General features: G+C 40.8%; 2 protein-coding genes across 4 annotated transcripts in view; one reads left to right on the forward strand and one right to left on the reverse strand.

Moving 5' to 3' along the window:
• pdzd4 (PDZ domain containing 4) overlaps positions 1-14,769 on the forward strand; it is a 34,681-nt gene extending 19,912 nt beyond the window's left edge. For both annotated transcript variants that reach the window (XM_017468885.3, XM_017468884.3), the window contains exons 2-8: positions 3,742-3,780; positions 5,961-6,250; positions 7,276-7,363; positions 7,504-7,602; positions 7,688-7,750; positions 9,077-9,178; positions 10,491-14,769. In XM_017468885.3, the coding sequence (XP_017324374.1) occupies positions 3,751-3,780; positions 5,961-6,250; positions 7,276-7,363; positions 7,504-7,602; positions 7,688-7,750; positions 9,077-9,178; positions 10,491-12,446 (2,628 nt within the window). In that variant the 5' untranslated portion in view covers positions 3,742-3,750 and the 3' untranslated portion in view covers positions 12,447-14,769. The remainder of the gene's footprint in view (positions 1-3,741; positions 3,781-5,960; positions 6,251-7,275; positions 7,364-7,503; positions 7,603-7,687; positions 7,751-9,076; positions 9,179-10,490) is intronic.
• Positions 14,770-17,410: 2,641 nt separating this feature from the next.
• LOC108266008 (IQ motif and SEC7 domain-containing protein 1) overlaps positions 17,411-21,434 on the reverse strand; it is a 111,449-nt gene continuing 107,425 nt past the window's right edge. For both annotated transcript variants that reach the window (XM_017468937.3, XM_047155596.2), the window contains exon 15: positions 17,411-21,091. In XM_017468937.3, the coding sequence (XP_017324426.1) occupies positions 19,925-21,091 (1,167 nt within the window). In that variant the 3' untranslated portion in view covers positions 17,411-19,924. The remainder of the gene's footprint in view (positions 21,092-21,434) is intronic.

Below are 21,434 nucleotides of genomic sequence, written 5' to 3' on the forward strand. Positions count from 1 at the left end.
GGAGAATGATAAATGATCACTAGCTGAGACAGCCAGGAGCCATCGTTTGTCTTTACTGTGTGGACTTCTTCCTCAGCGTTTCATTGTAATGTTTCTATTCACATTTCTGTTCCAGATGAAACCATTTGAAACAAAACACATCGGGCCGATTAGAACGAATCGCTTTGTCACATAAAAGTTCGATGACTTGATCAAGCAAGGAATACAAATGTGATGCCAAAACCTGAAAACCAAACATATCTTCCTGGATTAAATGCTTTAATAAATCAGGTTCACCGTCTTCGTGGGTAGACAGCCACATCGTTAATCATTCTTTGGATGCATCCCTTATATAGTTCCATGTACCATGACATTCCTCAGCGATCAAGGAGACAGAGACATCTAGCTTTGCACCTCATGTCCTTCCAGGATAGCCTGATAGTCACGTACACCAGTTCAGTATAGACATCAGTCACTTCTCCTCATCCCCTCTCTCTCTCATGCTTTGCGAGTCTGCCGGTGTGTTTGCTTTTCTCTCTGACCCATAGTGTGGCAATATAGAAGACTAGAAACAGAGATGGTCTACTGAAGTAATTCTTTACTGTCATCAAGAAACGTGACCATTTGGTTCTTCTAGCAACGCTCACAGGAAACAGCAGCCAGCAGTGAGGCTGATATCATTTATTTTACAGCTCTTTTTTCTGCTAACAAGTTAAACTAATTGCCGCAACACTCCAGGCTTGTAATGAGGTTTAAATGCACGTGTCTCGATTGAAATCCATTGAATTGATGCTGCATATTGAGCTGTTCCAATATGCGTCAAGTACGCTCTTACTTTACTAATCTTTTATGCACCCCCACCTTCCATGTCTAGTCGGGTTCTCTCGCAGTTTCTCTCTCTCTCTCTCTCTCTCTCGGTCTCTCTCTCTCTCTCGCTCTCTCTCCCCCTCCCGCTCTCTCTCCCCCTCCCCAACAAGAAGTTCTGTCAAATGCATCTCTATGGGATGTGGTTGCCTTGGCAACTGGGGTAATTAAGAAAGACTTATATGCTTTTTCACCGTAGTGTTCAGGCAGAGGCGCAGCACCACACATGCAAGTCTGCTTCACACACACACACACACACACACACAAACACTCACACACTCACACACACACACACACACACACATGCTGTAGAGAAATACAGTACTGTGCAAAAGTCTTTGGCACATACAAAGAAATGCTGTAGGGCAAAGATGCCTTTAAAAATAATGAAATGACATGTTTCTATATTTTAAAAAAATAATAATATAAAGAGCAGTAAACAGTAATAAATGAAACAAAGTCAATATTTGGTATGATGACCCTTTGCTTAAAAAATTTGTAGTCTCAGGTACTACTAATGTGTGCAGTTTTATAAGGAAATGAGCTGTGAGATTTATTGAGCATCTTGCAGAACCAGACACGGTTCTTCTGGAGACTTTGACTGTCGCATTTGCTTCTTATTTTTGCAGCAAAATCCAGCAGCCTTCATTGTGTGTGTTTTTTTGTCTGAAAAGTGGTCTCTTACATAATATGCTGCTTTCTTTACTGACATACAAACATTTCTCTGTAACATTTAACTTTTTGCTGGAAAACTAGTGTTAGGAAATCTAAAATGTTTTTGTACTGACTTGAAATTCATGAAATACAAATCTATAACATATTTTGTACTTAAACAAAATTGGCACAGTATTGTATTTACCTTTGACTCTGCTCACCAAGACCAGAAAAGAAGATGCAATACTCTTTTCCACCCTAGCACTCTTAAATACAACTAATGAGAATAAATGATGATGTTAAGAAATCAGTAACCTTTGTTTACAGCTCTTTCCCATTCCCAACACAACCCCTAGCCCTGTACAAATGCAGACAAAACGTCCATCATGTTCACTTCTGTCCAGTTCAAAGAACATCAGTAGAACCTCTACATTAATGGAGGTTAAGGTTCATTCTATGCTTGAGATAGTGAGAGACACAGAGAGATAGATAGAGATAAAAGGCAAGGCAAGAAAGGTTAAAAGGATGAGAGAGCAGCAGGGTTTAGTGAACAATAAATAGTGATTAGAAAAAAAAATGACCTACTTAACCAAAATGTGTCCAACCTTTATAAAAATACATGCTTGACATATAATTGGGTCAAGAGCACTGTGAAGAGAGTGAAAATTAAAAACCAAATGAAAAAAATGGAACATCATCCATTTCAATAAATAGAAAAACCAAATTTGTTTCTTGTTTTTTTTTTTTTAGCCCCCACCACTGGAAACACTAACATAGCAAGTCTTATCTGCATTGTTGTAGACAGGAAACTTTAAACAGAATTAAACAAGCAATGGAATGCTTCACATCGTGATTTTAACACTGACACTAAGGAATACGAGGAAAGCCGATGTGAATGCTAATGTCTGTATTTGGCAGGCTGCTTCATTAGATATGCACTTATTCCACAGGGGTAAATATAATGTGTGAAGGTCAATAAAGGTGTATTAAGCTATAAAGAGAGGTAATTGCTGTCTCTTGACTTTGTTTTGACAAACAGCCTTGTCCTGGAGTACACTGTGTCCCATTTAATAGTACAGAATAAATTCCATCACAGCGAAAGCAATTTGTAGATAAATACGTGATTTGGCCAAACATCTCAAAAGCATGACTGCTATACAGACATAAACCCATACCTTTATAAAAAAACAAAGAAACAACAAAAAAAAAACCAAACATGGCTAGGATTCTAAAATTTATCTCATTACATTTATGGCAGAAGCCCATATCCAGAGCCACTTACATTTATCTCATTTATACAGCTGAGCAATTGAGGGTTAAGGGCCTTGCCCAAGGGCCCAACAGTGGGATTGGCAGTGTTGGGGCTTGAACTTCTGATCAGTAACCCAGAGCCTTTAACCACTGAGCCACTGCTGCAATATTCAAATGCATATTGCAAAAGGAAGCTAAAAAATACCTGCTCATCCCAAGTGTCATAACCATATATATATGGGAAAACAATCAGTGTAGTCTTGCACTTCATCATGCTCCAACAACAGTGTGCAAACCAGCTATTTTTAATCAAGCCCAGCAACATGATCAATAATCCTACATACACACAGGGATAATAAATGGATTACTCTCTCATTTAGACAGTCAAAGGCATCGACTCAAATACTACGAAGGACTGAGATGAGGTCCAGATCTCCAGGGGTCAGTTATGGTGAGCATGAGCAGAACCAGAGAAATGAAACAGAGGTCATGGTAAAGGTTTCAGCAGGATTAAGCTGGTATTGATTGAGGATTGAGGACGGCACTCCTGCAGTGTAAATCGAGTGATGTGTGAAATATTTTGATTTCAGGACTGAGGGAGGGTGTTGGGGATGAAGACTTGCATCACGGAATTAGTTAATGCATATTCCAATTGGTTCTTATGTAGAAATCTAACAACTTTGGCAAAGAGGCAATGTAGTGGAAAATTAGCAAAGAGGCAACGTAGTGGAAAAGAAAACAAATATGACAGTAAAGATAGTGAGGATGTTTGGAACAATGCTGAAGATGCATTTTGTCTTGATGGTATACTGTATATATGGTGATGTTACTCATCTGTTTGGTCACATTTTCAATAATGACTTGTTCAACAGAAACCTCTGTTAATATTTAACATGTAATTATAATCCCATATAAAATATTGCTATGTATAAATGATTGTTCCCCACCCTGTTTCAGAAACTTTAACTTGGGTTTATCTGTTCTTTTCAACAGAAGGGCAACATGATGCGTCCCATTGATGCTGAAATAAAGGTTGAAGTATACGATTCATATCACTAATATAGAATTGAAAGATAATGTATTTTAAAAATAGGGATCATTCAAAACTACTTGACATGTTATAGGTACAGTATGAATGATTAACTCAACCAAATATAGAAACTATAATATAATAGAATGTCTCAGTTCATCTTTGTTGGTCAGTTTACATACTTTTATACAGCTATTGATTATTAAAACCAGATGGACACCAAAAATGTTGATTTTGCTTTTTAAATTATGTTAATCTCTATAATGTTGGAAATCTTAGTTTCTAAAACATGTATTCTATGTAGACATTTTCTTAGATGACAATGAAAGTCTGAAAGTCTGTTTCGTGGGACTATATTGGTTACTAATGTTATGTTTATCAGACATTTTCCTGAGCTGTTTGCCATGAGCCAAGTGATTTTTCTCAGCCTAAAAATGTGCGAAATTCACATAATTTTGCACACTGGGAAACCTCTGTCAAAGGCAGGCCTTAATTTTCTTGAGTAGTAATAATTCCAATAATATGCAATAGTTTTAGGTTATTATAATATAATATAATATAATCTCACCATCCACTTTATTAGAAACACTTATACAACTGCACATTCATGCAGTTATCCAATTAGCCAATTATGTGGCACAATGAATAAAATCAAGCACATACAGGTCAAGTGGCTCACAGTGGCTTAGTGGTTAACACGTTCACCTCACACGTCGGGGTTTCGGGGGTGCAGGGGTTTCCTCCAGGTACTCCAGTTTCCTCCCCCAGTCCAAATGCATGGTAGGTTGATTGGCATGTCCAAAGTGTCCTTAGTGTATGAATGAGTGTGTGAATGTGTATGTGATTGTGCCCTGCGATGGATTGGCACCAGGGTGTACCCCGCCTTGTGCACCATGCTCCCTGGGATAGGCTGGGATAGGCTAAGAAGGATTAAGCGGTATAGAAGACGGATGGATGGATGGATGGAGAGGTCAAGTGTGATCTCTGTGACTTTAACACTGTCATGGTTGTTGGTGCCAGATGGGCTGGTTTGAGTATTTCAGAAACTGCTGATCTCCTGGGATTTTCACACACAACAGTTGCTAGAGTTTACACAGAATGGTGTGAAAAACAAAAACCATCCTGTGTGCAGAGGGTCTGCAGGCTGAAACACCTTGTTGATGAAAGAGATCAGAGGATGAGCTGACAGGAAGTCTACAGTAACTCAAATAAACACTCTTTACAATCATGGTGAGCAGCAAAGCGTTTCAGAACACACAACACATCAGAACTCCACCTTGAGGTGGATGAGCTACAGCAGCAGAAGACAATGATTAGTTCCACTCCTGTCAGCCAAGAACAGGAATCTGAGGCTATTATGGTCACAGATTCACCCAAACTGGACAGTTGAAAACTGGAAAAAGGCCAGGTGATGTTTTTTCTAATCTTCAGAGGTCCAGTGGTGAGTCTGTACCCATAATAGCCTCAGATTCCTGTTCTTGGCTGACAGGAGTGGAACTAATCGTTGTCTTCTGCTGTTGTAGCTCATCCACCTAATGATTCGATTTTTGGTGCATGCAGGGATGCTTTTCTGCTCACTATGGTAATAAAAATTGATCATTTGAGTTACTATATCATTCTTGGCTGCTCGAACCAATTTGCCCGTTTTCCTCTGACCTCTCTTATCTACAACACGTTTCCAACCACAGAACTGTTACTCACTCAATGGTTGTTTTTTTCTGGGGGGTTTTCGCACCATTCGGAACAAACTCTAGAGACTGTTGATCCCAGGAGATCAGCAGTTTCTGAACCACTCAAACTAGCCCATCTGGTACCAATATCCATGCCACAGTTAAAGTCACAGAGATCACACTTTTTCTCCATTCTGATGTTTGATATGAACATTAACTGATGCTCTTGACCTGTATCTGCTTGATTTTTTGCATTGTGATTGGCTGATTAGATAAATACATGAATATGCAGGTGAACAGGTGTTCCTAATAAAGTGGACATGGGTGTACATTTTGATATAGGTAAAAGAGAATAGAAGTCTAGAAGATTGTTGTACCTGGTCATTTTTATTACTTACATTTTTTTTAATATTTATTGCTTTGTAAAATGTTAGGTCAAACACTTCATCATTATATAGACAGCTACAAATGATCCTCTTAATCACTCATACCTTTTAACCGTTCTTTATCAGCTTAAAGGTAGAAGAACATCTCACCTATCCCAAGATAAGGATGGCCATTCCCATGATCCTCTGTTGCTTCAAGTGGTCCGGAAGGGACACAGGAGGAAAGCAGGAACTGCCACAGGAAGTGCCAGACTTATGGCCATCACAGACTGTGTGGACAACTCCACGCAAACAGACATCAGCTTTCAGAACTTTCTGGGTGCTGGTCGAGGGAACTACACTGGCTGCAGCTCTCCGAAGCCTCCTCCATCTCCTCCACTGCCCCCAATGGTGGAGTCATACCTGCTGAATGACCTGTGAGTGCGTTACATACAGTAAATACTGCTGAATGTGCTTTATTCTTGTGGAATGGAAACTATAGGCACGCTGATCAAATCAGGGTCTGGACGATGCAGAACAGCTGGAAGAACAGCTGGTTTATACAAGCAATGCCTTTATATTGTGAGCATCATTCTAGAGCTATTCCAGCTTGCTATGTTCATAATGTACTAATTAAATAAGCAGATAATATGCATCCAGCTTGGTTAGGGGTTTTTGATTAAAGTGTTCATTTTTTACATTTTTTTTTATTACTGTCCATCCTTTTAAGTGGCTCAGTGTAAGAATGGACAATTTTAATTTAATTATCGTTGAACCTCTTTTTATCCCAGTGTGCGCAAACATTTCCATTCTTTCAGGTCAATTTTCATTCTCTGCTCATGCTGCTCTCAGGAGTCACAGGAGTAATCTCAGTTTTATTGCTTCTTTCGCTGTCTCATGTTCTTTCCCTTGCTTGCATCGTCAACCATAACAATGTTACCCAGCACAAAAAAAGTAATCTGCATAATAGAAAAAAAAAGTGGGATGATGCAATGAAAAGTGCAGTCTGTAGAAACATGGAACCACAGACACATTATAGCATATTCATTCTGCAGAGAACAAAACTGCAAAAAGCACATTAACAACTATTGATAGCATGCCTTTGTCTCCACCGGCTTTGCATTTATGAATTTTAAAGAAGCAACTACAATGTAATGTCTTCCTTTATCAGTATTCAACCATAAACCATAAACAAACAGCTGTATATGTAGCTAAATCAGATATTCCTACTGTGGTTCCCACAAACATACCAGAAAACACTTGAAATAAGGCTGTTATATGCCTGTTATATGCTAAATACTGTTTTGATGGCTCTTCTGTGACTTCTGTCTCCTGCATAAGTTCTGTCCTAAATAGCTCATTACAGAGAAAAAAGGAGAAGTAGTATGTTTAAACGCTGCCTTCAGTAACATATCATTGTTAAATTCAGGTGGGTTACAGTATTAAATGACTCTCGTTATAGCACTCTGGAGCATGACTCTGCTGATCCCAATGACTACCTTGATGCTGCTAACCATGAAGTAGATCGACAAGAAGAGCTGGAATATGAGGTTTGAATGCAGCTTCCAAATATTCAATTACATCCTAATATTCTATCAGCATGAGATTTAATTGCTTCTTTAGATTCCAGCATGTGAGGCAGTGTGTTTGATCTGTGCCCAGATGTGAGCTTGCCATTTCTCTCTGTTAGGAAGTGGAGCTTTATAAGTCCAGTCAGCAGGACAAGCTTGGCTTGACCGTGTGCTACCGCACTGATGATGAGGAGGACCAGGGTATCTACGTAGGGGAGGTAAATGAAAACTCATTTGTAATGTGTTGATATCCAAACTGCAGGTATGTATTTTTCACTTGACTGGTCATTTCATTTTCTCCAGGTCAATCCCAACAGTATAGCTGCTAAAGATGGACGCATTCGAAAGGGTGACAGAATACTGCAGGTAAATGTGCACCAAATGCTTAGATATTCAAAATAAGAGTATTATAAAACAAAATGATTAGTGAAGTATGGATGAAGAATCCCACACTCTAAAAAAACAGGATTCAACAAAATATTTAAAGGGTTCATGACATGAGAAATCAAATTTTCCTTTGATGATCTTTTGACATATAAGAGGTCATTGTACCATTACAAAGTCCTGCAAGTTTCATAGCTTAATATGTCCTCCTCAGTAGAAAAAGAGCATTTATTTAACCAAGCTCCAAAAACGGCTCGTTTGGATGTTGCGGGATTTGTGACGTCATGTGGGCAAACACATTTGCATATGACTGCCCCTACAGAAAGTCATCGATAGCTACTTTTGCCTACTTCATCTCACCGTTGGCTCCGCCCACTGTCCCTCAGTCGCTGAAAACAGTTCTGCACGTGCTATGGCAGGGGGCGCTGATAATTAATTCATAGGCAAAGATGTTAAACAATCATAGCAGTGGGTGGTTACATTGAAGTCTTAAAGGTAAAGGACACAAAAAATGATCATTTCAGCCAGAGGGTCAGAGACAGGGTCAGACTCAGTTTATGTTTTTGTGTAAAGAAACGTTACTAATATTATAATTACACCTCAGGGAAGATTTAAAAAAAAAATTTTAATTCATTTTTCATGAGTCCTTTGAAGGTTCCCTGAGTGGGACAAACTGAAGAATCTGTTAGGGAGATAGAGGGATTAAAAAAACAAAAATTCGACTACATTACCCCAAAATATCCAGGGTCCCTAGTTCAATCCTGAGCTCAATTTACTGTCTGTGTGGAGTTTTTGTTCATGTTCTCCGTGTCTACGTGGGTCTCCGGTTTCATCCTACATGCCAGTAGGTGGATTGGATATGCCAACTTGCTCCTAGGTCTGAACAAGTGTGTGCATGGTGTCCTGCAATTAACTGGTGTCTCATCTACTATAGGATATATTTGCAAACCATCCCCAGTGCTCCAGGGATAGCCTCTGGATCCACTGTGAGCCTGACAGGATAAAGCAGTTACTGAAGATGAATGAATGGATGACTGAAAATGAATTATTACTTGTGAAACATCCTGCCACAAATTGGCAAGTTTTAATCGTCAGCAGATCCTCTGTGGCTCCATAGCAATGTTGGAGCCTATTTTTATACACAACAAATTCCTTTTGCTATGAAGGCGTTTTGGAGTTGACAAAACTGGAATACAATGTGCCACATTGTTCAGTGTAATTCTCAGCTACACCGATGACTTTATACAGGATGTTATTTGGAACACTCTATTCACTGATAAATCTTCGTGACGATCCCTTGTGTTCCAGATAAATGGAGTTGACGTCCAGAATAGAGAAGAAGCAGTGGCCATCCTTACCCGAGAAGATAGCACAAATTTTTCACTGCTACTGGCCAGACCAGAGATGGAGGTAAACACAAATACTGATATAGATATGGTTCAATATTCCACATGTATGCATACATACACACATTACACTCACACACACACACTCAAACTGTCCATGCCTGATGCACAGCTAATACATCTGCTCCATCGACTACTGACAACAGATCCCAAAATTAATGGCTTATTTTGCTGACAGGAGGGAAATGGAGCACTCACATCAGTCATGACTGAATCATGTGATCACTCTTAGTGATGTCTGTCAAGGCTTTAATGCAGTTCCATTAATGCTATTCCACAAGGAAAAGATGAAGAGAACTGTAGCGAGAGAAAAACAACACATTTTTAGTACAGACTACAGATAGCGTCATTAAAAAGACATGAGGAGAGGACAAAGAGGAAAGGGAGATGAGATTGCTGTAGAATATAAGACAAAAGATACAATGGGAGCACATCGTGGGACAGATTTTATCCTTTGGTAAGCTTTTTTAATGGAACTTTTAGGGGTATGAACCCCCCACACCACTCATATTTTAAAATTATGGTTAAGCTGGAAAATGGAAGCTGTAAAAAACATTTAAAAAGGCAAATGATTAACAAATACTATAAAAGCAAAAGTGAGGCAAAGAATTAACAAGATTTCAAAAGCGGCATGTCCTCTCCTGTTTTTATCATCTTCACCAAGACAAAAGAACAAGTAATTATTGATGGGTTGGGGTAAGGATGGTAGTTGCCAAATCTGGAGTGGAACGCAGTAAGGAGGTGATGCACAGAAAGACTGGAGAACATGTGGAGGAGAAATTAGGCAGAGATTAAAGGCTTACTAAATAAAGATTATGAGAAAGAAGGTGCAATGCACATGAGACATGGCAGATAGTGAAAATAATCAGTGCCTCTTTTCTTGTAATTCAGAGTACCAATACCAGCCGATTAGCACTTGAACAACGGCAGGCAGAAATAGTCAATCGATTCTGAGCTATATGATTCCTTAAATAATCAGATTTTGAAATGACAATGTTTATTTTTGGTTTTGTATTATCTCAGTCTGAACATTTTTGTGATATTGAGTGCTTGAGTCCCAGTATCTGTAGCACTGTATATTGATATTGCCATCTAGTGTTCAAATGTGTTACTGCATGCATTCTCTCATTAGAGCATAAATAATATTTGAAGTTTCATGGCTTTTCTGGCATAACAATCTTGTGCTATTTTCCTCTGTTCTTTTTTCTCTCTCAAACTACAACATCATCAAAATCTACAAAATGTACACAAATTATGGGACTACTTTTATTCTGCTACCATTCACATTCCTGCGACACGAATTTAAAAAATGTAAGATGGAGACTCAAATGGACCCTGAGGACCTAGATTTTGAGCTACCAGTAGGCATGAGCGTGGACACTCTAAACAGCTCTCACTTATCCAATCTATACCATCATCGGCAGCAAAGAGGCCAGATGGGCATTCATGAGGTCCCACTAAACAGTGAAACACCCTTGCTAAGTCTGGCCACCCTCAACAACAGCCAGGAGCTGGACAGTGGAGTGGGCCGGACAGATGAGAGCACCAAGAATGAGGAATCATCCGAGCACGATATACTCCTTGGCGACGAGCAGACCAGTGCCTCCAATACCAACACCACTAATACACCACACAGCCTCCGGAAGTTCAGGCCTGGCAGGGGCAGTGGAGGTGGAGGGGATACTCCATCACCATTACTCCATATCAGAGAACTCCACTTCAGCACAGACTCTCTGGATTGTGGTGGTGCAGGGGGAGGATACATCCATGACCCAGTGAGTGCGATGATGATGCCCGGCTTGACTGAAGAAGAGTGCGAGAGGTACCGAGAGCTGCTAGAGATCAAGTGTCGTTATGAAAGAAATATGAAGGATGGCAATGCAGAGAAAAGTGCTGAGGAAGGAAGGACGAGGGAAGGAGAAGCGGAGGATGAGGAGGAAGAAAAGAAAGAGGTGTCTTTGGATGAAAATTCTAATGAGAGCCTGACTCCACATGAGATGGCACTCTTGGAGGAGGAGCTACGGCACCTTGAATTCAAGTGTCGGAACATTCTTCGGGCACAGAAGATGCAGCAGCTACGAGAGCGCTGCCTGAAGGCATGGCTGCTGGAGGAGGAGGCGTCAGCGAGGGGGTCTACTGACCTACAAGGGTCCCCACACCACGAGTTGTCAGATATCAAAGAACTCCCTGAGAGAGAGCGATCAGAAAAGGACACCAGCAGTGCTTACAACACTGGAGGAGAAAGCTGCAGGAGCACACCTTTGGTGAGTGATCACGTCTCTCCTGTCGCTCAGATAGAGTCCGGTTCTCCTCTGCAGGTAAGGCACAGAGACCGACCCAGCTGGAGTGAGAGGGGTCGTGGCACTCTCAATTATTCACCTAGTAGCTACAAGAAGTTCCACATGAACACCAATATCAACCAGAAGTTCCACTCTTTGTCTCGGGAAGGGACCACTCGTTCATTAGCAGATGGTGGTACACAAGGCAGGACCTCGAGAGCCAACAGCATTCATGAAAGAACTGGAGGCCATAGTGCTGAATCTAGTCCTTACTTTACCAGACGACATCACTCTAACCGCCCTAAACCTGAGCGCTACCAGAGCTGCATGCAGCTAGGCTCCTCATTCACAGAGACCCCTATGGAGAGAACTGTGGAAGGGGAGAGTGAGGCTCCAGTTGGCAGTAGTGGCCGGGCAAGCCCTATGAGTTTAGCAACCAGCACTTTTAGCCCCATGCTTCACACCAGCCCAGCAAAACATTCCTTGGATTTGCCTCTGCCGCTTCCACCTGCCTCACCACGCATGGAGTGGAAGGTGAAGATCCGTAGTGACGGCACACGCTATGTAGTAAAACGACCTGTCCGTGATCGCCTGCTGAAGGCCCGCGCCATGAAGATCTGTGAGGAGCGGAGCGGCATGACCACTGATGATGATGCTGTAAGTGAAATGAAAATGGGACGGTATTGGAGCAAAGAGGAGCGCAAGCAACAGTTGCTGAGGGCCCGCGAGCAACGTCGACGACGTGAATTTATGATGCAATGTCGACTAGATTATCTCCATAATCGGGGCCAAGACCCAGGGAAGGATGGACAACAGGAGTCAGGTCAGGCCCCTACCTCCATTCTAGAGATAAGCCAAAAGAAGAGTTCAAAGAAGCGCAACCGTCGCATCTTGGACAACTGGATCACCATCCAAGAGCTGCTGGCTCATGGTTCTCGCTCTCCAGATGGGACAAGAGTCTACAACCCTCTTCTGTCTGTCACTACTGTCTAAGAGAAAAGCACAGAAAAAGCTTGAACGCACTCACACAATTCTCTGTAGCACATCACCATGACATAAAAGCAGCAGCATAGTAACAAGCACAATTTTTTACTCTGGCAGTATTGATCTCAACCATGCTCAAAAACTTTGATTGGGGGTCAATATTTTCCTAACATGTAGATGCTCTGGTTTTAACATCTAGCAGGCTGGCTAAATTAGACATACTTAATGACTTAATCTCAAACATAAAGGCTTATGCTTTGCTTGCGTTAGTGAATGGTAAAGACAGGCCAAGAGTTACAACCATTACCTATAAGCAAATAAAATATGCTTAGCCAATAGTCTGGATCATGTCTTAAGGAAATGCTTTTAGGAAACTACCAAAACCCACTAAATATTCGACCTCAGCAACAGTTAAAACATTTATGAAAATATGCTTTATTTAAGCATGTTAAAGATGATACAACGTGACTTATTTTGAGCTGTCTTGGTGCTACTTGCTAAGCTAATTTAAGTAAGTTTTAAGCATCAACTTAAAACATGTAGTAGTGTATATACCACACATATATAGCATTGGATATGCTGGAAAACAGCTTAGCTAATTTTATTACCCATGAGAACTTCATTTAAAACGAGTGCTTGCATCAACTAAAAATCTGTTTGTTAGGTTCTTATTTATATCTAATGGTTTGAGAGAATCTAGATTCTAGGCACATTAGTCAGCTCAAGAAAGTCTCATCAGGTGCTCCTAAAAGCACTTTTTTCAAACGTTGCAAGCTTTTGAATGGCTTCATCCAAAAGTTAATGAGTCTTTATTGGTCACATATACATTAGAGCACAGTGAAATTCTTTTTTTCACATACCCTAGCATGTTAGGGTCAGAGATGATACAGCATCACTGGAGCGGAGAGGGTTAAGAGCCCTGCTCAAGGGCCCAACAGTGGCAGCTGGTAGTGCTGGGGCTTGAACCCCTGACCTTCTGATCAGTAACCCAGAGCCTTAACCACTAAACCACCACTGTCCCTAGTCTGGATCGTGTCTTAAGGAAATGCTTTTAGGAAATATTAGACCCCAGCACACATTTTATCACAGCACAATGAATACCCAGGCACAGAACCAGTACGTGTGTGTAGTCTACATATTATATACGCTCACTGCATCAACTGCGAAGACAATGTACATTCTGGAACTAAACAAATGTTTTGACAAATTTAAAGCAAATGCTGTTACAATAGAAAACTGCAGTAAAGCACACAGCAAGACGGATCTAAATTCACTCCATGTTTCATGTCATTATCCAAACCAATCCAAAATGGGGCTCCTTAATACTGTAACTGCAGAATCCTGTAACGGTTATTTAATGGTTACTCAGTGCTGATACAATCATAATTAAATCTCATTTTAAGCACAGTTCTCCCCCTCAAAAAACATAATAGAAAAAAAGCAATTAAATGCCAGTTCTTGCCAGAGACTACATTTTAGAATCACTGAGGTTAGAGAGACAACATGGTGCTAAATGGGCATGGTGCATGCTGGAAAAATACAGCCTATAACCTATAAACTAGGACAAGGTGAATGTGCATGAAAACACTAAGACCAGCCTAACATGGACACAATGGAGCGATGCCTTTTTTTGCTCATTGAAAGTAAGGTTACACAATATGGACACAATATCCTACTGTGCTTATATTGCTACATATTGTGACTGGTATGCCTTGCAATATTTTAAAACACTGACGAACCCTTAATGTGACATGGTTAAAGCCTTGAAACACTGGTGTGAATAATTCATTACCGATGATATTGGTTGCTGTGATTCTTCATACTCGAGCAGAATGGTAATATTAGTTATGGTAATATTAATCACAGCACACAAATAAAAGAAAATAGTCATTATCGGGATCATTTAAATGATATCGGTGATATTTACTGTTATATCAACATAGAAAAAGCAAAGATAATATTGTCAATGGGATACACGGAAAGCGCTCATTCATGCAATTAACCAATCAGCCAGTTTTGTAGCAGCAGAGCATAAATGCAGAAAAAGAGTTTTAGTTAATGTTCACAGCAAATGTGAGAATGAGGGGAAAAATGTGATGGCAGTGACTTTGACTGTGGCATGGGTGTTGGTGCCAGATGGCCTGGTCTGAGTATTTCAGAAACAGCTGGTCTCTGGCATTTTGGTGGCTGTGGCTCAGGTGGTAGTTTGATTCCCGGCCCACATGACTCCACCTCCACATGATGAAGTGTCCTTGGGCAAGACACTGAACCCCAAATTGCTCAATACAAAGGCAGCTCTGCTACCATTGGTGTGTGAGTGTGTGTGTGAATAGGTGTATGAGAACCAGTGTAAAGCGCTTTGGAACCACTAAGGTTAAAAATAGCACTATATAAGTGCAGACCATTTACTATTACACAGAATGGTGCAATAAAAAAAAAAATGTTGTTCTGTGATGTTCTGTGTCTTCTTCATGAAAGAGGTCAAAGGAGAATAGCCAGACTTGCAAGAGCTGATCGGTAGCACAAGCCATCACTCTTTGCAACCATGGTGAGTAGAAAAGCATCTCAGCACACTGAATCTTGAGGCAGATGGGTTACAACAGCAGAAAAACACATCAAGTCTACAGTGGGTACAAGTTCACAGAAACTGGACATTTGAAGACTGGACCAAGTGACCATCTTCAACTGTCCAGTGTGGATGAGCCCGTGCCCACTGTGACCTCACATTCTTTTTCTTGGCGGACAGGAGCGAAACTTAATGTGGAAAGACCATTAGAACACACAAGACTGTTGTGTTGTGCATTCTGGGATGCTTTTCTGCTCACCACGGTTGTAAAGATTGGTCATTTGAGTCAATAAGATCACATTTTTCCCGCCATTCTGATTTTTGATGTGAACATTGACTGAAGCACCTGACCTGTAGCTGCATAATTTTATGCACTGTGTTTCTGCTGCTTCATAATTGGCTGTTTGGATTGGATAAACGCATGACTGTGCAGGTGCACAGGTGTTCCCAATAAAGTGGCCAATGACTGTATATTGTGCAGCTCTAAATGGAAGGTGCTGAGAATGGGTGTACAGCCATGTTGTCCAATACATGACCAGCTGCAACAGCTAAAGCACAAGACCAAAAAAAAAGAGGCCATATCTGTATTTCTGGTTGATTGATACCCCACTGAGTGACCACCTGAACTCTGGACTACAGTTAGAGTTAGGTGTTGATTTGTAAATAATTGTGTGAACAAACAGCTTTGCTAATTATTCTGACCACGCTCACCCTATCCATTCTATGCTTACAAAGTGACTTTTCCAACTTTTCGGACTGTGAAACATTTTTTTGCATGATTTTAATGAGAAGTACACATTAACAGAAATATTCTATGGATTCTATTGATGTATATCCATTGCTCAGTATAGTATTTATGTGATCAGTGTTTCTTACCTCAGTTTCTATGGATTTGTTGGTATGTTAGTTACGAGTAGATTTCTATTCTATTGTTAGTGCAGTTGGTACCTGTTGATTCATATCAGTGGTCCTATTTACACAAGCTGTAACATGCATTCGATGTTAAATGGTCATTTCAGTGTGCTGTTAACATGGTCTTAATCTATGGCATTTTAGGGAAATAAAATCATTTTGTATCGCTTAGTATAAATGCATTTGTCATGCGGATTATTTGGATCATTTCGCAATTGGGATTTGAGGCAAGAGAAAAAAATGTAAACATGCAAACACATACACAAATCAAAGTAACCGATTCATACAGATGATCAATCAGAAGAAAAACAAAAAAAAACAACAATTTTCCAACAGCAAGAACATATTTTATAGAATAAGAGCAATAAATAATCACATAGAATTTCTCTGAATTAGGTTGTGATGGAAACGTCATACATATATACAAATAAAACTTCATACAATGTCATCTCTTTAAATATAGGTACTGCTCTGAAACACACACTGATACAACTATACAATTACATTTTGTTCCCCAGTCCCTAAAGTGTAAACAATAGCTCATCTCCCTGCTCCCAGCCAGTTATAGACATTATAACACAGCCCATTCCAGAGTAAATACAGAGTATTTATATTAGCTTATATGTACATTCAAGTTTTTATACAGCGTCATTCAGTTAAGTGCAGTAGAACATGCAACACATTGGCACACTGGCGCAAGACATCAGCATATCCAATCAGGAATAAAGACGCTTTCCAAAACTACTGAATCTACTCTAATAGGTCTGTTAGTCGTCTGTGATTTTTGTTTTTGAACCTGCTGTCCTTCAGGCCTCGTAACACTTAATGCAAGCACAAGAGTGAAACAAACTAGCTCATAGGAGGATCAAGAGTGATGGGAGAATGGTCAGAGTTGTGCTCAAAATTTAGACACGACATCCTACAGCCACATATTTCACACATGTCCTTTGCTAAGCAGCCCCGCAACGACTAACGTATCCTATCCGAGATTAGATTACTCTAATGTAATTTCCACATAGTGATACGTAATGAACTATGAAAACAAATATGAACATCATCTGATTGTGGGTTTGCTGGTTTAAATATTATTCAAATAGAGCTCTAGAGCCATATTCAGAGTTGGCAACTTACACTTGCTGCTAAGTAAAAATAATAAATAAATAAATCAATAGATTCACTTCAGGTTCTTTTCTCTAGCGTTAATGCCTGGGACGTTCCTCAGTTGTGTCTCGGTCACTCCCTTAAAAACACATATACGCCTTTAAGCTGAAAAAAGGCTATAGAAAATATATCAATACAAAAAATATACAAAGGCAAAGTCAAATATACTTATAATAATAATAATCATATATGGATATGGGGAGATATTGAATATTTTATATATATATATATATATATATATATATATATATATATATATATATATATATATATATATATAAAAAATAAACAAATACATTTATTTTTATTTTATTTATTAATATAAATTTCCCCTTAAATCTACATCCCATATTTGGGTGCCTGAATTTCCCCCAGGGAAAAAGAACTGCAAATTCCTCCGTCCTGCAAATTCTGATAGCACTTGATAATTAGATGATTCTGAAGTCTGGATGTCACTGTGCTCAATTTCTGTATTAACTCCTCATCTCACTAACTCAACTCTGAATATGGCCTTGTACTGAAATAAAATGTATAGTGACAGAACGCCAAAGAGGATTGGGGGGTGTGTGTGTGTGTGTGTGTGTGTGTGTGTGTGTGTGTGTGTGTGTGTGTGTGTGTGTGTGTGTGTGTGTGTGTGTGTGTGTGTGTGTGTGTGTGCATATATTGGGGTGCTGGAGATGGGAAATGATCTACTAACAAGGCACTGCACCTGTAGGCCTTGAGTCTTTGTGCGCACAGACTAAAAACTCTTGTTTTTCCTCAAGAGCAAACACTATCTGCAGAAACGTAAAAGCAGCATACAAATAGATGCACTGACAACCAAGTGCGAAATGTATTAGCTGGTGTGCACAGATGCACCAATCATATTAGCATGCTTTCATATAGAAACAAGAGGGCAAAGATATGTAACTTGATGTAAATTCACATTCTTTAAAAGAGTGACTGGCTTAAGTACAAGTGTATGGCTTCTGGTAATGGGTTTGGTGTAAAATACCGAATTATTTATTTTTTTCCAAGCAGAACAATTTCCTGAAATATGTAGCCCAGTTAAGTTCTCAAAAGTTCAGTTTGTACACTTGAAATACCACTGTGTTAGATTGAAAAAACCTCTAATAGAAAACAAACCAGCACAGAAACAATATCCATATTAGTAGTAAGTGTTACATCAAAATATCAAGGATAATAGCAGTAATATTTGACATCGTAATATTAATAACGGAAAACACACTTGAATCATATCATTCTTGTAAATTGTACTGTACAATCAATGCTCGAGAGAACGTCTATCTATTTATGCTTATAATTCAGTCCAACTTACCGTTGAGTAAAAAATTAAAGTATTTATACAATTAATTCTGCAAGATTTAAATTAAATAACAATACAGTGCTCACCTCGCAAGCACTGTAAATATATCCATTTATTTATTTATTTACTTACTTTTGTGGGGAAATGCAGTTGCTGCACATTTAGGATCGAGAGATCCTAAAACCTTACATTAGGCACTAAGGCTATGTAATTGCCAAATACAAGTAATTAGCAAATCATGTGAGCCTGTTCGAGTACTTATTGATAGCTCAAAAGTGTGTTAAAAGAAAAATAGTCATTAAAACAGAATTACCCGACAAGTCAGACTTATCGAGTAATTTTGACACTTAAATCACAATGACCTAATTTCATCATTCTGGAAAAAAAAATAAATATAGCTGAAATAGTACATAATAATAATAATAATTATATAATAAAAATATTAAATTCTTTACCTAATTGTAGACACAAATCCATTTCATCCAAAAAAAAAAAAAAAAACCCTAAAAACAAAAGCAAAGCAAACTGAATGGAAAAAATACTAAAGAAAACTAAAGAATCATTAAGAATTGAAACTTTTTTGGTTTATAAATTAGTGGGCTACGCCTCGATTTTGCAGATTTGAAATTCAGAACACAATTACATATTACATGTGCTGTTCTATATTCAAATATTTTCCCTTTTAGACTCCAAACATAGAATTAAATACTGGAATGCTCCTCCTGCATGGCTCTCTCTCCTATAATGGTCTCTTTCCACTAAAAAAATGTTTTATTACAAAAAATTCTTTAACATAAACAGGATGTGTTACACTTAAGAGTGTGTGGCTGAGACTTTTAAAGCTGTAGTCCAACAATGACAGCCATTTAGTCCAAGGTATGGGAAGGAATGTGGAACGTATCACTCAATTCTGTAAAAAAACAAAACAAAAAAAACAAAAACAAAAAACAAAAACAAACTTGCCTCGACCTGTAATGATTGTCATTTGACATTAAAAATTAAACGCTGAAATGGAGCGAACAGAATTTCCATGTAACCTCAGTTGCTTTAATGTCCATGCTTTTTTTTTTTTTAGTGCTGTTCATTAAAACTTGATGCTTCTTTTGCGTTCTGTCCTCTCCTCAGGCTGCCTGGTAAAGCTCGCTTCCTGACCTCCTCTGTAGCGGAACAGTTGGATCCCTTAAAATTTTGAGTCTTAGTCTCTCACCTTATAGGTTGGCAGCAATCTCTCACAATTTCCACCTTTGGCAACACTGCATTTCCAGCTCATGCGTCTGTCAGCTTCTGAGGAATAACAGAATCAGCGCTTCCTTCAAATATTGATGAAATATTGTTTGGATGTTATCATGAGTACCAGCATGAAACGACAGCAAATGGCGTATGCATTTAGTAGCCCAGCTATAGGTTACCCTCCATCACCCTCACTCTACACATGTGGGAAGCGGATGTGGAAGTAGCAAAGTCGGACCACAGTGTGTTTCCGCTTGCGTGGGCTTCGGCTCCTCCTTCGGTGAACTCTTGCCCTGCGAGCTGTGCCACGTCTCACACCACTGTACTGATACGGCTGATGGGCTTTGACTTGGAGCTGCCGGTCGTGCTGGCGCTGCCCCCTGTGCTTCCTGCTCCCGGCCCCTGGTTGACCACCTGTGGTGGCAGCGGCGAGAGAGGTGTAAGCGGTGTAAGAGGGGTGAGGGGGGAGGTAGGAGGGGGTAAAGGCGAGTGCGGCGGAGGAGGCGGGATGGAGGACAGAGGTGGGTACTGAGGCAGGTAGTGTGAGGGGGCCTGCGGCACGTGACGTGCTGTGATGGTGGATGGGGCCTGTGGAGGCGGGGCGAACACAAAGTGAGGTTGATGGGTGGAATGATGCAGTAGTGGATGGGGACTGTGGATGTGGCCGGCGTGACTGTGGGTATGAGAGAGAGCGTGGGAATGGCCGTGAGGGTGGGGGTGGGGCTGAGAGTGAGACAGTGTCAGTGGCAGCTTGGCGGGATGGGGCAGTGGGGTGTGAGTGTGGAAGAAGCTGAATGGGTTGATGGGCGAATGTGGTGAATGAGGAGACAACGGAGGAGGGGTGCAGCCCACGCTGGAATGGCGGCCGTGCTGATGCACGATATGATGGGAGTGCTGCTGCTGAAGTGGAGCGTGAGAGGGTATGGGTGAACCACGGCGGGGAAGTGAGCTGCGCTGCAGAGTGTGATGCATAGTGTGTGGATGGCCAGCGGCCGAGAGCTGTACGTGGTAACGATGGTGCTGATGGTGGTGGTATGGAGGTGGAGGTGGGCCGATATTGTTGTGGCAATACTGTGCGTGCAGCGCCTGGATCTTGGAGGGCCCGCCGAGGTCGGATTGACTGAGAGCGGAAGGTGAGGGAGGAGGCGGGCCCCCGGTAGTAGGCGGGGCCACGGGAGCAGGATACGGTGGCCCTGGAGGAATAAGTGGGGCCGGGGGTTTGGCACGCTTGTTGCCAAACAGAGAACCCAGGAAGGAGCCGGAGCTGCCCCCTCCGGACCCTCGGTCGCCAGTGTTGGGGAGCACTCCTGCCCCAGCGTTCCCTACGGCGTTGTGTAACTGCCCCGGCCCACCCCCCACCCCTATCCCGGGGCTCAGGATGGGGCGGTGAGGCCGGTAGTCTTCCAGCCCGTAGCAGCTGGGAAGAGCGCCCCCCATAGGCAGACGCTGGTGAGGCCGTGGGCTGTTAATGATGGATCCCTATAAACACAAAATAAATTGTGATTAGATTTCAACAGTGTCAGCGGGTAAGGCAGCGTACTAATACATGCACTCACTTACATATTGTACACATCCAGTTTTCAGATGGAAACAAATCAACAACTAATAATGCTGAGAACCTCAGAGAGGACACCACATTATGTAAGATTGAAATAAATTCAGGATGTTGCACATGCCATGACAAGACAAGAGTCACAGTGAGGACAGATCCGTGTGTTTCACTCAAGCACAGAGACCAGTACAGACATCAGGCAACGTTAAGGGAAATGTGCCACAGGACAATGTACACAAAAAACTCAGGCAGGGCCATTTTAGGAGCCAT

This window comes from Ictalurus punctatus, chromosome 5 (genome assembly GCF_001660625.3).
Source record: "Ictalurus punctatus breed USDA103 chromosome 5, Coco_2.0, whole genome shotgun sequence".
NCBI lineage: Eukaryota > Metazoa > Chordata > Actinopteri > Siluriformes > Ictaluridae > Ictalurus > Ictalurus punctatus.